General features: G+C 36.9%; 2 protein-coding genes across 2 annotated transcripts in view; one reads left to right on the plus strand and one right to left on the minus strand.

Moving 5' to 3' along the window:
* The first annotated feature begins 3,249 nt into the window (after nt 1–3,249).
* On the plus strand, nt 3,250–4,611 carry LOC107090365 (cholesterol 25-hydroxylase-like protein 2). Its single transcript, XM_015383695.1, has one exon. It carries the CDS (start codon nt 3,352–3,354, stop codon nt 4,270–4,272), a length of 921 nt encoding a protein of 306 aa, XP_015239181.1. The 5' UTR covers nt 3,250–3,351; the 3' UTR covers nt 4,273–4,611.
* Nucleotides 4,612–14,574: 9,963 nt separating this feature from the next.
* The window catches only part of LOC107090358 (proteinase-activated receptor 2-like), a 15,581-nt gene continuing 13,648 nt past the window's right edge, over nt 14,575–16,507 (minus strand). Inside the window, exon 2 of the mRNA XM_015383687.1 lies at nt 14,575–16,055. Coding sequence (XP_015239173.1) covers nt 14,971–16,055 — 1,085 coding nt within the window. The 3' untranslated portion in view covers nt 14,575–14,970. The remainder of the gene's footprint in view (nt 16,056–16,507) is intronic.

Raw genomic sequence — 16,507 nt, forward strand, 5'->3', positions numbered from 1 at the left:
AAAGAATTGTAAGCCACATGAAGAGGTCCTGCAGAAGACAGAGCTATCAATGAGTAGAAAGAGCACAGTTCAAGCCCCACCTGTAAGGCAAATCTTTTCATAAACACTGATAAGTTATTTATGTTCACTCCAAGGGTTTAAGTTTTAGAGTACACGAGAAAAATTATGTTCATCCAAGTATGGTTAACTTCAGAGAAAAAAAGTCTGAAATAAACTTTTTAAGCTGTACAAAGATTATTTAAGTAACCAATGACTTATTCAGTAAAATAAAACCTTACTAATATACTCTACATAAATGTAAAATTCTAATATTAAAGATATTAGATTCAATTAAATTATTCCACATTAAGATTGCTAAGTACAGCATTTAATTGTTTAATTGTAAGCACTTTTTAAGTTTTGGTTAAAAAAAAACAAACAAAAAAAAAACAAACAAAAAAAAATCAAAATACTTTAGTATGTAGAAAGAAGAAGAGCCAAAACAGATCAATGATATAAAATAACCACAGACAACCACAGTTAATAGGTTAACACTTACAGTACTAAACAAAAAATGTCTTATTGCAAGCAATAATGCTGTTCTATAATACAAGAATACACTAAAACTACCAAAATAATGAACACAACACCAAAGAAAATCAGAAAAGTGGATTAATCTAGGCAGTAGTACGCAGGTAATTCAAATAATTTATGAAACCTTCCTTAAAAAAAGCAGATATGAAGTAAACAGAATTGAAGTGAATGTGTGAAATGTAGCATTAATGCAGCTTCACCAACTCCATAGACAATGGAAAACCATATGTAGCTACTACTTGGATGCAATCCCTGCTCAGCTTATAGGCTAACAAAGCTAACAGCAGCTAGCTTTGTCACTCAACACACAAAAACAAAACGAAGCAAAACAGAGTAAGAGAGAGAACAAGAGAGCAGGAGAAGGAAAATGTGTGAAATGATCGAACTCAGCTGACCAGCAGTGCAGTTCTTCACAGAACCCAATGCAAGATGATCACATGGTTTAAATTCAAAGGAAAGTTTAAGCAAAACCCCTTTAGGAGCAAATATCAGCATTAAAATGTCGTTTAATTAAGCCACTGCTTAAACAACCCAGAAGGTTTTACTTGTGTTGTTCCTTCCTGTGAGGTGTAGCAGTTAGGAGAAGATATAAGAAAGCTATTCTCCAGCAGAGAGGCAAAGCAGATTACTGCGGTTTACATCTCAACTATAGCTCTATGCTGCAGTAAGGGAGGCAGAGCTCCCCACCTTTGACCTGGTTGCCATATACCCCTTTAACACTGGTGGAAAAACTGGTTTAAACCCATAAACAATTGGCTTTTTTTGGCAGTGGGAACAGGTCACTGACGCGTGTCTACCCGGGACAAATAACTGGGGAAGTGGCCCGCATTAAAATCGCCTGGGCTCTGATTGACAAGCAATAGGAACACCAGACCTGGGTTACGTGACACCATTGACCACAACGTACAGCCGTAAGCACACCACACCAGTCACTTCTGATTTAAAAAGATAAAACAACTCTGGTTACATTTATGATAAATAGAGCAGCAATGGTAAGATGATTCGGAAAGATAATAGAGTAAAAAAAATATAAATACTGACTATGCTCTAGCTCCTGTCCATGTTGCTCTCCGTTATTTACTTCCCTGATTTCCGTCACTCTGTCGACATCATCAACGCTCACCCAGGGTGGTGCTGTCATCAGACACACAGTCGCCACGCAGCTCGTCAGCAGGAGGTCAGACTCGGCTTTTCAGTCAAATGGAAAAAGAGCCAAAAGCCGATTGTTAGTGGGTCAACCCAGTTTTAAAAATCCCGTTTTTTTTTGTGGGAAAGCCACTATAAAGAAAGGAGCATGCAGCTACTGTGAGCTCGCAATGGTTGCAGATTTTGCAATGTAAAAAGGCCACCTGGCCAAGTGATCCAAGGTAACATTGGCTTATGGACTAGTAATTAGGAACAGCAATTAGTCGACTTTCAGAAAGGAGGAATTTTTCATCTCCATTTATCAGAGGCTGTTTCATCTCAATTGGCACGGTTTGACTTGGCAGACGATCAGGAAGCTCTAAAGACAATGTGATTGTGCAGGTTCCATGTTTGATGAAGTTTTTACTGCAAAGGAATGAAAAGGGGAGATTGCTGCAGGTTTGACCAGAAAAAAGCAAAGCACCACAAAGTTAACGTGTGATTCCAACAAAGGAGCTCAGCTGAGTTTCATCTCCTTGGTGCAGCTGCCAAAGACACTGGATTGGAATTTTGTGTTCATTTCTAACACCTCTGCTGTGACGTTGGAAGTGCAAGGCATTCTGGGAGCTGTAGTTACAGTTTGTTTATTATAAATTTGGCACAACAAATGTAAAATCTTCATTGGTATTACACCATTTGACCCCTTTTGCTGATATTTTAGAAATAATTTTTAATTCAATTACAAGAATGTCTTCTCCAACAAGAGTATAGAAACAATCCAGAACTTGACATAATTCAGAGAAGTGTGATGTTTACTTGTTAAGTATATTTTGAAATGATGCAGCAGAAGAGAATATTTTACATTCTGTAAAAAATCTGTTACAGTATATCTTTGTCCTAATTTGGTATGTACAAAAATGACTAATATTTATTTTAAAATGGATAAATAGAGAACAGTGCAACATCATATGATATTCATCGAAATGTCAACATTCTGCAGGATTATTTTGTGACACCATAGAGACCAGAGCTGTGGTCTCACTGCTCCACTTTTCTCTGCTCCTTTTGAATACATGACAACTTTTCCATGATTAATGACTCTTTGGGGCTCATGGTGTTTGCGTGCATTTGTGAGCATCCTGTTCTTATTTTATACAGAAATCTACACACATATTCACCATCTGAGACTATAGATGATAGATGCATGGGCATTCAGGGATTATTTAAAGACAGGACAGTGAATATAGCCTGATCAGTTTAGTGTATTGGTTAGGTATTGTCAACATAAACAGAAAAGGAAGGGCATCCTTTGGATTCAAAAGAAAAGCGGAAGCTTTCGCTCCATGATTTGGGTCAAAAAATGAGAGCTGTTGTGGCCCTGCTCCTGAGTCCTGGCTGCGATCCTGGAGCCATGAAAAAGAGCCTTTACAGACAGCCTTCTCTTAGAATGCTGAGGGTGGTGGGGGTGGAGGTGGGGCTTGAACATACATAAGAGGCGAAGACAGTCCGCCAGTCCAATTTGGCACAACTTCACCAGACAATTTGCTGAACTAACACCAGGCAGCTGATTGGATCTTTTCACTGATTTAGAACTTTTTCTTTTCCTCTTAAGAGGCTTGTAAGAAAATAATCACTTGGTTAGGTCATTTCTGGATGAGGAACTGCACATCAGTGATGAGCGGGAGCAGGTTACTCAGAACTGAGGCTTTGTCTTGGCTGTCAGCTACAGGAAATGTGTCTGGGGGCGCATCCTGTGGCTTAGTTCTACAGCCTCTTTGGGACTACCTACACCAGAACCACCATGATCTGCTCAGGAGCCCGCTCTTCCCTGTGGTCCTCTCAGTCTCTACCTACTTCCTCCTGGTTGGAATCTATACCATGCTGGACCTGCTGGCTCCCACTTGGCCCTCCATCAACCGTTACCGGCTGCATCCAGACAAACCTGTCACCTGGCCAAACATCTGGACCACCTTGGGCATCACCATCTACAACCACCTTTTCTTCATCTTTCCTGCGGCGGTTGCACAGTGGCTGTGGAGGCCACCCACTCCTTTGACCAGAGACGCTCCGTCCCTCTGGAGCTTTTTTCTCGGCATCCTGGGGTGCATGGTCGTCTTTGATTTCCAGTACTACCTGTGGCACCTTCTGCACCACCGTGTTCCCTGGCTTTACCGCACCTTCCACGCCATCCACCACCAGTACAACCAACCCTTTAGCCTGGTGACTCAGTACCTGTCTGGCTGGGAGCTGTTTAGCGTGGGATTCTGGGCGACAGTAGACCCCATCCTGCTGAATTGCCACTGCCTCACAACTTGGGGTTTTATGGTGTTCAATGTTTACGTCTCCACCGAGGATCACTGCGGTTATGACTTCCCTTGGGCCATGCACAACCTGGTCCCTTTTGGTCTTTGGGGCGGAGCCCCCAAGCACGACGCTCATCACCAACGGCCCGGGACAAACTATGCTCCATTCTTCTCCCACTGGGACTGGCTGGGGGGAACAAACACAATGCCAACTGCCTCGGGCTTTTCTGCCTCAGATGAGCCAGAAGAGCTGAAAGAGAAAAAGGACTGAAGAAGAACACATTTTCCATTGACTTTGCTTCTCATTATCCCAAGTTATGGTTTTCGCACTTTTCACATTCAAAAACTTGTATTTGTTCTTTCAATACTCTTGGAACTTAATCCAATGTTTTTGTCTTTCTCTGATCTTCAATGCAATTTCACTAACTGGCACTTTTCCTCTGCTAGAAAGGTTTCTGTTATATTTTTATTGATTGCTAAAAATGCAGTTTTTTTCCTTGAAGCAAAGTGATTGCATAAGATTCTCAGTTTGTGCTTTTTTCATAAAATTTCTCACTTATGTAAATGTATTGATGTGTTTCCACTTGCATTTATCTCAGCTCAGGTCAGGTTTCATGCATGTGTCAAAAAATGTTTGATAAATGAAATGAAAAATAAAAGTGTAGATCTGCTTTGGAAAACGTTCCTGATTGGTTCATCCTAATTATTGGTAAATGTGATTTGCTGGTTGGGATTGATAAAGACGCGTTAGCACAGACGCTCCTCCTCAGCACTGACCCTCTCGCTTGCACACATGAATGGCCGTCTTTTAGCTGCATCCCAGCATCAAGCGTGGTCGCAATGCTAATCCATTAGTCTGTCTTTTGAACAAAATGCTCCAGCTGGAAGAGCTCTTAATGAGGCTCCTCACAGGGAAGTGTATGTGGAATGTGCAGCCTGCAACTGGAAAAAATAGTCTGGAATGTATTTGAACGTGTGCGTCACCATAACTAAGGAAATCAGCGCCATGGGTCACTATAGAGAACCTTTTATGAAACATACCTTTTTTTACACAGACATACATATACCACATGTAAATCCGCCTTTCATTTAGAAACTAACCACTTGTACAGTGATTAGTTTTTCACACTCCTAAAAAAAAAAAAAAAAAAGTATATATTTTCAACATTTAAGCCAGCAGATGTCTCCCTTGCTGCAAAAAACAAACAACAACAAAAAAAAGCCACATGATTCCATATCCAGGATTACAGTACAAGTTCAGATTTACCTATATGAAAATATTGTGTCATTTTATATTGTATTTAGTTACACAGAACAGCAAATGACTCATGGAATAAAGGGACTTACAGAGGATAGAAACGCTTCCTGCTTCCTCTTGTTTACCAACACGCAAAGCGTAATGAGGTCAAAACTGGTTGAACATGTTTCTGGTGTAAAAGGAGATTGTTACTGCATGCCAGCACACTGGAATGATTTATTAATACACTCCAGGCGTGCCTGTCTGAGAATTTGAGCGTAACTTCTCTAAATTAGTCCAGTTCTCAGGTCTTTACACTGGCTGCCGGTCCATCAGAGAATAGACTTTAAAGTTCTGTTGCTGGTCTATAAAGCTCTGCATGGTTTAGGCCCAAAATACATCAGTGACCTCTTGACCCAGTATGAACCTACTAGACCCCTCAGGTCATCCGGATCCTTTTATCAGTTCACAGAGTCAGAACCAGACATGGAGAGGCTGCGTTCAGCTTCTATGCTCCACATGTCTGGAACAAACTCCCAGAAAGTCTCAGATCAGCTGAAACACTTAGTTTATTTAAATCCAGGCTGAAGACTCACCTGTTCTCAGCTGCATTTACGTAGATTTTATTCAAAAGTTAAAATTCGTCCGTCTCTGTATTCTCTCTTTTTAATTTTAAATGTTTTTAATTTTGAATCACGCTTTTAATTATTTTTAATTGTTTTCTTTCCCTTTTGCTTATAATGTTTTATGTAAAGCACTTTGAATTGTTCTGTACATGAAATGTGCTATACAAATAAACTTGCCTTGCCTTGCCTTGCCTAAATAGTAGGATACAGAGATTTAATCCCTAAATCTGTGGCAGACAAGCATCTATGATAAGAAGTAATCTTAGTAGTAGTAGGGTAAAATAAATGTGATCAATATCAAAGCTAATTGGTGCCTAACAATAGATCAGTCCTACAGTCTTCCTCTCAGCTGGACTTTCTTCTGCACTTAAACTTTTTTTAAGCCTTGAAGCAGAAGTAGACGTTTATCACGTAAAAGCATCATGTCGCTCCTGCACAGTAGTTGGTGCTACAGCATGCAGTGGTGTAAAAAAGTGCAAATACATTTACTCAAATAAAAAGTAGAATTTTAATTTCAAACAATAAATGTTTCAATTTAAAATATGATAATAATAATTATCATTTTTGTTAAAGTAGCTTAATTAACTTTTTGTAAACAAAAAGAAAATCCCTCTGATCCATTACATAAAGAAAAGGAGGAATCGTTGCCATAAAACTGTTCTATGATTTAAAAAGTGTCTTTATAAAAGAAAAATCAACACAAAAATAAAACATTTTAACCATTTTATTTATAAAGTACAAGATTCACAACACACGATTTTGTTTCATTATCATAAAATTGTCTATAAGCTGAAAATTACATCCACTGTTAACATTTCCTTTGTGCTTGACATGTATTAAGAAACAAGTTTAGAAATTTTGATTGCAAATGATTGCTTAAGAAACAAATTCATTCTTATAGTCTGTGCCCCCAGCGAGGTCGAAACCCCCCAACAATAAAAGCTTAGCTACGCCACTGCTTACATCTATGCTTCACAACATTTCTTATTTTTATTGGGTAGGACAAGATCCTCCTGAATTACCAAACACATTCAACAGCTAATTGTTTCTAAAGTCATGTAGTGCACCTTCTGAGAAACATATATAAAAAAATCCATTGCAACGTTCGGCCACTATGCAATAAATACATACACTCTCATAAACACAAACCTTAGTGTGTATTTTGGGTTTTAGTTTAACAGGTCAAGCTGAAAGAAAAGATTTTTCCCTCAAAAAATCAATCTATAAAGATGTTTCGAGCATTTGTATTCAGCTTTCTGTTAGCAAATATGTGGGTATTTGCAGTATTTGCTTTTATTCAGGTATTTTGGGAAAAATGAGACCCTAAATCCTCTGCAGCCTCTAAAAGGTTTTCTTCCACAACATTTCTGTTCGGTATTTGGCTCCATCCATCTTTCCCTTTAAGGAAAAGTCGGGTGACATTCAGAATACAAACTTCTGAAGGTACTTTAAGTATGAAATCATTACCTACTGTTCAATAAAATGATAAGTGTTTTTAATTAAGAGTAACTTTCATTTGAATTTGCTTTACTGGAGACATCCATGTTTGTCAAAGAACACTACTCCCGTCTACCGGTTTGTGACGTCACGGTGCGGTATCGGCTGTTGAGCAAGTCCCAGTTCTGTATCTGGTGTTTGTCACAACAATTATCTATGATGGTGATGACCAGTGCACTATGCGAAGCAGAGAGTAACAGATTAATGATGTGTTTTTTCTTTGGCAAATTATCTCCAGAAGTTAGTAATCCAACAACGAACCCGTGGTGGATCATGAATCAAAACAGTTAAATAACTAATTTTTTTTACTTTTACCCGATGTATTGCAACATCCAATTGCCATTTACGTGAATTGAATTCAATGGTGAAGTTCTCTGGAAATTTTAAATAATTGTTTTTGATTGCAGGTGTGGATAATACTTCCCATTGATTTTGCTTGTAAAGCGCGGAGAATGGCGAAAGGCCGCTCCGTGACGTCACTGCTGGAAGATATAAGGCGTGAAATGTTACGATATTTGGGCAAAAATAGCCGTTCCCGGACTCAGTGATCGCACTGAAAAATATTGTTTATATTTTTTAAACTTATTAACGCTAAATTCATTAGATCAACGTGAAGTTTCACCGTAGTTTTATGTATAAATGATGACGCATTGGTTATTCCTTGCTGACCGGACTTTTCCTTTAAATGTATTTATATCAAGAGGCTTTGACATGTTGCAGATATTTATTAATTGAGCTCTTTATCCCTGCAGTCCCCCCCAAAGTTCCACCTCTTTGATCAATGCCATCTTTGCAAAGCCTGACAGTTTATTTAGACCAATGGTAGGTCAGAAGTTGTGCCATATTCTTATTCTAGAAGAATACATTTTACAGCTCTTACTCCTGTTCTAAACTTCTCCACAATAACATTAGTTCTCTAATGCGTTTGTTAGAATCAATTGGACGCAGGTTTATTAAGGTCTTCTGAAGGCAGTGGACCGCACAAAAATGGGAAACTAATAGCTAATATGCAGCATATTAGAATCTGAGATGTATGTATTTTATATAAATCAGCCACCCAGATGGAAGTGGGAGTGGTGGACTAGTGGTTACGGCATAGAGCTTTGAATCCTGAGGGTCTGAGTTTGAGCTCTACTCCCACAGACTGCCACTCTGGCTCTCTAAGCAAGACACTAAGCCCAACAGAGATAAGTTCAACACAGAATGTAATGTCTCCAATGTGAGATCAATAAAGTTCAATTACCCTCCTGCATCTATTTTGTGTTGATCTAAAGAATACAATTAGACCGAATTTAAAACATAAATGACAAAACATCAAATAACTTTTTGGAATAGAAACATTTTAGCGAGCTAACTAAGGGCTATTTCCCACAGTAAACAGGACACCATTCAGTCAGAAAAATTTGAAAACCGCAAAGCAGAGGTCATTTTAATAGTGACGTTTTGCATTTAAAAAGTTCATGGTTCTAATAATGTAACATCATCGTGTGAGTTCACTATATCCTCTTAACACTATCCTGCTGGTGTGTGGATCAGCAGTATATTCATTTTTTTATGCACAGCTTATTTTAGTGTTAGAGGAAAACTTCCTCATAATCGTAATCAGCACGCTATAAACAAACATCACTTCTGCAAGAACAAAACATGTCAGACTGAATTTTAGTTTAACTAGGATTAGGGTTGGTAAAAGTAAATGTTTGCCAGATAGATTACAATTGGGTGGTTATATAATTCAATTCAGTTCAGTTTGTTAATATAGCACCAATTCACAACACATAGAATAAAATAGAATGGAATAGATTAGAATTCAACTTTATTGTCACGAGTACAAAGCAAAGAAATGTTGTTTGCATCTATCCAGAAGTGCTATACAGGATATACATATTATAACAGGTGTATGTACAACCAAAACGTAATAGTTAGGGACTGTAAAAAGTTGTGTATAAATATAAATATTTTTATATATTTTTTATATAAATATTTTTATATTTATACACAACAAAACATTTTCATGTTTTGAGAGGCCAACATTTTAGCGGTAGTAGATAACAGTCTCAGTCACTTCAGTTTGATGGAACAGAGCTAGCTTTAGAGCCAACTTAGTAAAAGTTCAGGTTCAAAACAAAAGTAGACATTAGCCAGTGAAAAATGACTCCAGCCTCTAAAGGTTGTCATTATAAATGTCAGGTAAAATCTCATATTCTAACCATTCAACAATTCTTTTTCCATATGAAACACTCTAAGAGCAAAAAAGTCAGGATATTGCATAACTAATCCGTTTTGAAAAAGTTATGTGTCTAATCAGATTCCATTAGCATGTTCAGTGTGCAGTACTTTTCCACTGTGTAGTCCCATAATTGTTGCAGCTCTTAGATCAGCAGAAAAACATAGACATGTATGTCAATTTTCTTTTAATTGAACTTTTAAATCATTAACAGACCCATAGAAATCAAGAAATCTCAGTGGACAAGATAGATAAACAAGAAAAAAAACATACAATATAAATACCCAGAGGTGTCAAGTAACAAAGTAGAAATACTTTGTTACCTTACTTTAGTAGAAATTTTGCTTATCTATACTTTAATTGGAATAATTACTTTTTAGACGGCTTTTTTACTTCTACCAATTCAATCTTTTTGCAATTATCTCTACTTTTCTACTCCTTACATTTTAAAAATAGGCTAATCAAATTTTTTTTTTATTTAAGCTGATTTTCGTTATGGCCTGGTGGTATTTAAAAAAATAAGAAAAGTCAAAATAATTTGTTTCATCCAGACAATTTCCAAAAAATAAAAAAAAACAACAACAATCCACTTGTCGATTCAAAAACAAGAAAGAGTAAGTGCTGCAAAGCCTCAAACTCAACGCTATTTCTGACATTTTGAATTGAAAAAGCTTCCAGGTTGGGAAGCGAAATGTCTTCAATCTTGGAAACAAAGTCCATTGGATTGTTTTTTTTTTTGCAATGACTATGACCTGGATGACTGAGAATCTTCACCAGCACATCCAGACAATTCATTTCTTTGTGGTTGGAATCGGTGCTGCACCAACTTGTTTTTCCCCACATACCAAAATATATCGTTTTGCAAGATTATGCAAAGCTACATTTCACACTGCTGTCATTAGTCATAAAAATAAGAAAAGTTTAAGTGAATTATCTTCCAGAATTGTAGAAAAATGTTCCTGTAATAAGGTAGTGCAGTAACCAGTATATGGTTTAAAGCATCTGTCCTTAATGTTTTTTACTGAATTACTTTTACTTTTATACTTTAAGTAGTCTTAAAAATGGCACTTTTACACTTTTATTTGAGTAAAAACTTAAGTTGATACTCTAGCTTCTATAAAAGTGTTTTTAAACAGCAGGATTTCTACTTCAACTTGAGTAATGAACATTAATACTTTTGACACCATACATAAGATGTGAGAACTTCAACAAATAAAGAGCACTAGCAGGAGAACATTTAAAACGTATTTATTTCAGACTTAAAATACAGACAATCTTCAAGGAATTTGATTAGGGCTTTCTTAAGACAGAGCGGAGGGCTTTCAGCTAAACAAGTTCTGACAGCTTCAGATCAGATTGGGCATTCCAAGCAGCAGGGGGAAGGAACACTAAGTTGTTCTCCCTGTTTCAGTTTGAACATGAGAACCATAAAAAAACAACGAGAAATGAATACTAATGTCATGGCAACAAAAAATGTTTAAACTGTTCCAACAAAAAAGTTTTTTTTGGCTGAACTCTGCTTTCATCAAGCGAATTAAAAAAACTGCATTATTATTTTTTTATGAGTGAAGAAATTAAAGAAATCCCTTCTATAGTCAAAAGACTTAAAGTTAAAAGCAAGATCAGAGTTTTTGAAAAACAATAATTGGATTAATAGTGCATCATGTCCTCAAATTACTCAAATTAAAGACTTATTTTAATTAATTTTGAGGGGGGAAAAAACAATCCAAATGGGCCCTGTGTAAAAATATAATATTATAATTAGTTCAGTCTTTGTGCAGCTCAGCCTAATGGCCTTTTTAACATCTATGTGTCATTACTGCCAGACATTTAGGCTCAACATATTATCCATGATATTACAAAAACATGACTAATAAAGCCTTGGATATCTGTCATTCTGGAAAAGGGTTAGCCTTTAAGATTCCAGTAAAGAACATTCAGTCATTTCCAAAAAAAGTTGGAAAACAAGGAAGCGTAAAGTACCCCATAAGAAGTGAGAAAGCAAACAGAAATTCTTAAATAGTGATTTGATAATTCATTCAGGTCTTAGTAAAGGAGAGAGTTCATAAATCAACAACAGAGGCTGGGTGCAAATGACACCCATAACAGTTTTATCAGGAAAACAACTTCCCATCAGATGTTTCCCAAAACACAACTTGATAAATCCACAATGCTTGAAATTAAATATCCTGTGGATTTAAAAAAGATGTAGTTGTCTAGTTGCTTCAGACTAAGCATGACTGGATGGGAGGAATTCTGCCTTTAATTAGAATATAGTGCAATGTAACTTCATCTAGGTGAGTCCCCTGAGATGACACTGTGATACTTAAACACACAGGGAGTGCATCCTGATAAATATATGAAACTTGCACAATTTCAGAGAAAATAACATCATACTGAATGTGAAACATGGTGATGGTAGTATCATGGCCTAGGGCTGTCTAGTTGCTTCAGACTAAGCATGACTGCGTGGGAGGAATTCTGCTTTTAATCAGAATATAGTGCAATGTAACTGAGTCCCCTGAGATGAAACTGTGATATTTAAATACACAGGGCATTCCAAATACTCAACAGCAGTTGTTATTGCAAGAAAATAGCTTCTCTCCTTGAAAAAAACAAAACAAAAAAAGGAGAAAAAAAAACATTGCAGAAATCAAATCACCACACAAAAAGAAGAAATACGTTTCACAGTGCTTTAAATGCTATACTACGGAAGAGGATAAGGGCCACTGAAAAAAAAAAAAAAGTTAACTGATTTTTTAAATTTTATTTCAGTATAGTATGGGAAAAGAGTCAGAATTCTGAGGAAAAAGTCAGAATTCTGACTTTAATCTCAGAATTCTGACTTTAATCTCAGAATTCTGACTTTTTTATTGTCAGAATTCAGTCAGAATTCTGAGAAAAAAGTCAGAATTTTGACTTTTCCCCCATGTTAAACTTGAAATAAAATTTAAAAATCAGTTAACTTTTTTTTTTTTCAGTGGCCCTAATCCTCTTCCGTACTATACTGTAGGTAAATGGAACCTTTGTTATCAAGTCGACCAAACTAACTGGGGCAAGATGCAGATAAAGTCGAATGACAAGATTAAGAAATTGGGCAAATTTAATTAAATGTACAAAATCATCATTTTTTAAAAGACTCAGTCTGTATTCAAGAATAAAATATTTAATTTTCATTTAATTTTGGTCTACATCCTAATGGAGGACCCGATTTTCAATTGCATATTTTAAATTAATTAAAGAGGATTTTAAAATGTATTTTAATATCCCATATCTTGAGATGAAACATTTTTTTTCAATTCATAAAACTATTTATGCATTGAAAAAGTATTTAAGGATTATTGCCATCATGTTGTGATACAAGTGTGGCCGTCCACCTAATAATAAAGTTGGTTTAGGGACCAGGAGGGTCACTAAAAAAACTAAATGGAAAAGAGAAACTGCTAAGGAAATGTGCAGGGACAAGAAGGTTCAGAGAAAGCTAACTGTATAGATGCTGATGAAGATTATCAGTCATCCAGGTCATAGTTATTCCGTAAAAGTAAAAAAAAATATCCACTGGACTCTACCTCTAACTGTATAGAATTAAAATAAAGAGAATGCAGTTACAGAAAAGACAAGAAAATTGTATTATTTTGCTTATTATTTTACTTTTTGAATTTAATTTTTTTTTTTTACATTTGATCTTTAATAATCTACTAAACAATGTTTTGCAAATTTGATTTTTGTACAATTTGAAATGTTTGAATTTTTTTTTTTGGTGACTCTCCTGGTCTTCCATACATCCTTCTTACATTAAAAACTTTACACTGTACTAGTGGAAGTTGTTTAATAGCATCTATGTTCTATATGTAGCAATGTTTTGCACTATTGTTTAATTCATCTCTTGCTCTTTGGTTCCTTTCAGACGGTATTCAGCCACAGCCGTTTGTAAAAGAGCTGTGTTGGTGTAATGTGAGCAGGGTGCGGCTTTCCTCTTAAAGGACGGCATTCTGCTCTGACAAAAGGTAAGGTGACACTCCGAGCCAATGATTTACCCAGGGTTCTGCAGCACTACATGTTTAACCTGGAGGGGGATGGGGGAGACGATCAAGGTGTGGTTAAAGTTTGAATACAACTGGTTCACCTGCTTATCTTGATGTGAAAGACCATAAATGGAGTAGAAAGGCATTTTTGTTTTGGATAAACACCTCTAGCAACAGGACGTGATGTACTAACAGAGATCCTACTGTGAAAATAAAATCTCAGTCATTCAGCACTGAAACCAAAGAGATGACACCTTCCTTAGATCTTCGATAAAATATTTCTAATCTCTTACTCATTGGCCTTCTCTCCATCCAACCTGTGAGTAACTGCAATGCGTTGTGCTACTCTAACTTTCAACAACACATTCCAAGAATTCCCAAGGCTCTAACTAAGCCAGCTAAATATACAGTCTGCTCGTCTGCCGGATGACCCTGAGCTACGTGACTCAACACAACAAATGATGCAACTGAACAACGGAGTTTCACAGAAACTGTGGATTGTCCTGTTTATTTAAGGAAATACGTAACAATTCCAAAGGTTAACAAATAAACTTTAAAACAAGCTTAAACAGCTGCAAGAAGGGAGTTGAACAGGCATCGAAAAATATGACTTAAAAAAATAAATATTTGTATTTGTGCATCGTTTTACTCAGTTATTACAATGACACTGAACCATAATGGCAATTTTTAGAAAAAAAAAAAACATTTATCTACAATATAAAATAGACATAAGATGCACCAATCAATCGGTTAGAGACAGGAATGGACAATCATCTTCTTTGATTGAGGATTATCAGGAAAAACACTGGAAAACCTGAAAACTGTTCTTAATTATTACATGCATAGACACAAATAATGCCTTTTTTAGTCTAAAATGTGTGTTTAGGGCATTTTTAGAATGAAATCATTAAAAAAAATAAAATACAAAAAAATCAGACAAAAGATTCCATTTTCTTTTTTTTTTTTTTTTACATTTTTGTTGAGTTATGAGCTGCAAGTTTAATAGAAAAACTTTTTTTTACAAGTAATAGAAGTTTGTTTTTCCTTTAAATATTGCAGTCAACATCAGAAACCAGCTGGGAAAAGCCTGAATAGTGCATCTCATGCAATAAATGTCAGTCTTTAAAAGTTAATCTCCACACTTTAACATCTATATATACAGAAAATATAAAAAAAAAAACTATTATTCACATTCTGACACTGACCTGAGGCTCATAATAAAACAAACACATTTCAAATTGCAGTGCTCTTAAAGTTCAGAGTTCATCTTTGGTTGAGTACTGAGCCGAGTGACGGTGGACTACATCACCAGTGCAGAAGAGAGGCACAGTGCAGCATCGGATCTGTCCGTTTTCTGTCTCTAACAATGGCTGCTCTCAGTGTTGGTGCTCCCCGACACAAATGATTTGCTCTTCTTGGAGTACTTCATGGAACTGAACGTGGCCTTCTCCCGTTCCACACTTCTGCTGCTCCGGCACAGCAGTGTGTTCTTCACGTGCTCCCTGAACTCGTCCGACACAAAGTAGTAGATGAAAGGGTCTATGCAGCTGTTGAGGCTGGATAGACAAAGTGCTGTGATGTAAAAGCCATAGAGGGTGTTTGGTTCTCCAGCTTTCAGCAGGGCGTAATGAACCACCAGCATGATGTTGCTAGGGACGAAGCATATGAGGAAGGTCACCAGGACAACTGCGATCAACACAATGGCTTTCTTGCGCGTCTTTGATCCTGTGCTGTCTATCACGTTGGTCGACAGGGTTTTGAGCAACAGGGCGTACGCCACAACGATCACTATGCATGGGACAAAGAACGCCACTGTGCTCATGAACATGAAGTAGAAGACTGGGTGCTTCAAAGAAGAATATCGATCAAACTCATTTACCGGTACTATTGTAACATCATGGCAGGTTGTTATGTTCATGCCTTGGATCTTAGCTGTTTGGTCATATAGGTACAGAGGAATAGAGCTGATCCAAATGAACACCCAGATGGCCACACAGACACCAATAGCAACTTTATTGTTCCTCTTTTGTGTGGACAGCGGGTGTGCCACCACCCAGTACCTCTGCACACTGAGACACGTGATGAAGAGCACCGAGCAATACATGTTCCCATAGAAGAAGCTCACAAGGACTTTGCACAAGGGCTCCCCGTACAACCAGTTGTTTTGTTGTGTATGGTAGGAGATCTTCAGGGGGATCCAAACGACAAACAGCAGGTCAGCCAAGGCAAGGTTTGCCATGTAGATGGAGGAAGGGTACTTCTTCTTGGTCCTGAAGAGGAACACCCATAGGGCCATCCCGTTGGCAATTAGCCCGACCACAAACACAATGGTGTAGATGATCGGGAAGAACACAGTGGTGAGGCCGCTCTTCAGTATACCTGCTTCCACAGCATTAACACCCACTTCATCTCTACCTTTTAACACAATTCCAGCAATACCTCGACCTAAAATAGACACAAAAAAGATTTTAGAGTTAAAACAGATTTGTGCTTGGAATTCCTATGTTTATTTACTTGAATTATTTGTCATATCTGTTATAAGGATCATATTAATGTGACACCTCATGCATTTTACTCCTGAAATGCTTATAGGCATAGGTTATACCAGGCCACTTCAAAAATGTTATTTTTGGAATGCTTAAAGCAGCAGAAAAAAAAGTTTTTCAATATATTAGGGCTGCAACTGACATTTTTTGCAACTTGATTAATCCGTTTACTATTTGTTTTCATTAATAATCTGATAGCCAAAGGTTCCTTTTTAAAATGTAATTAAACCAGGTGAACCTGAAATGTTTCCAGTTCTGGATAGATGCATAGACTGTCAACTTTTTTTTTTAATCTTTAATACAAAATGTTTATAAATCTTTTTTACAATTTTGGTATAATTATTGCTCTAA

The sequence above is a fragment of the Cyprinodon variegatus genome, unplaced genomic scaffold (assembly GCF_000732505.1).
Source record: "Cyprinodon variegatus isolate N-32 unplaced genomic scaffold, C_variegatus-1.0 Scaffold292, whole genome shotgun sequence".
In the NCBI taxonomy this organism is placed as follows: domain Eukaryota; kingdom Metazoa; phylum Chordata; class Actinopteri; order Cyprinodontiformes; family Cyprinodontidae; genus Cyprinodon; species Cyprinodon variegatus.

Bases quoted from the DNA above. Each gene is read 5' to 3' on its own strand.
- LOC107090365 (XM_015383695.1), top strand. From the start codon at position 3,352: ATGAGGAACTGCACATCAGTGATGAGCGGGAGCAGGTTACTCAGAACT.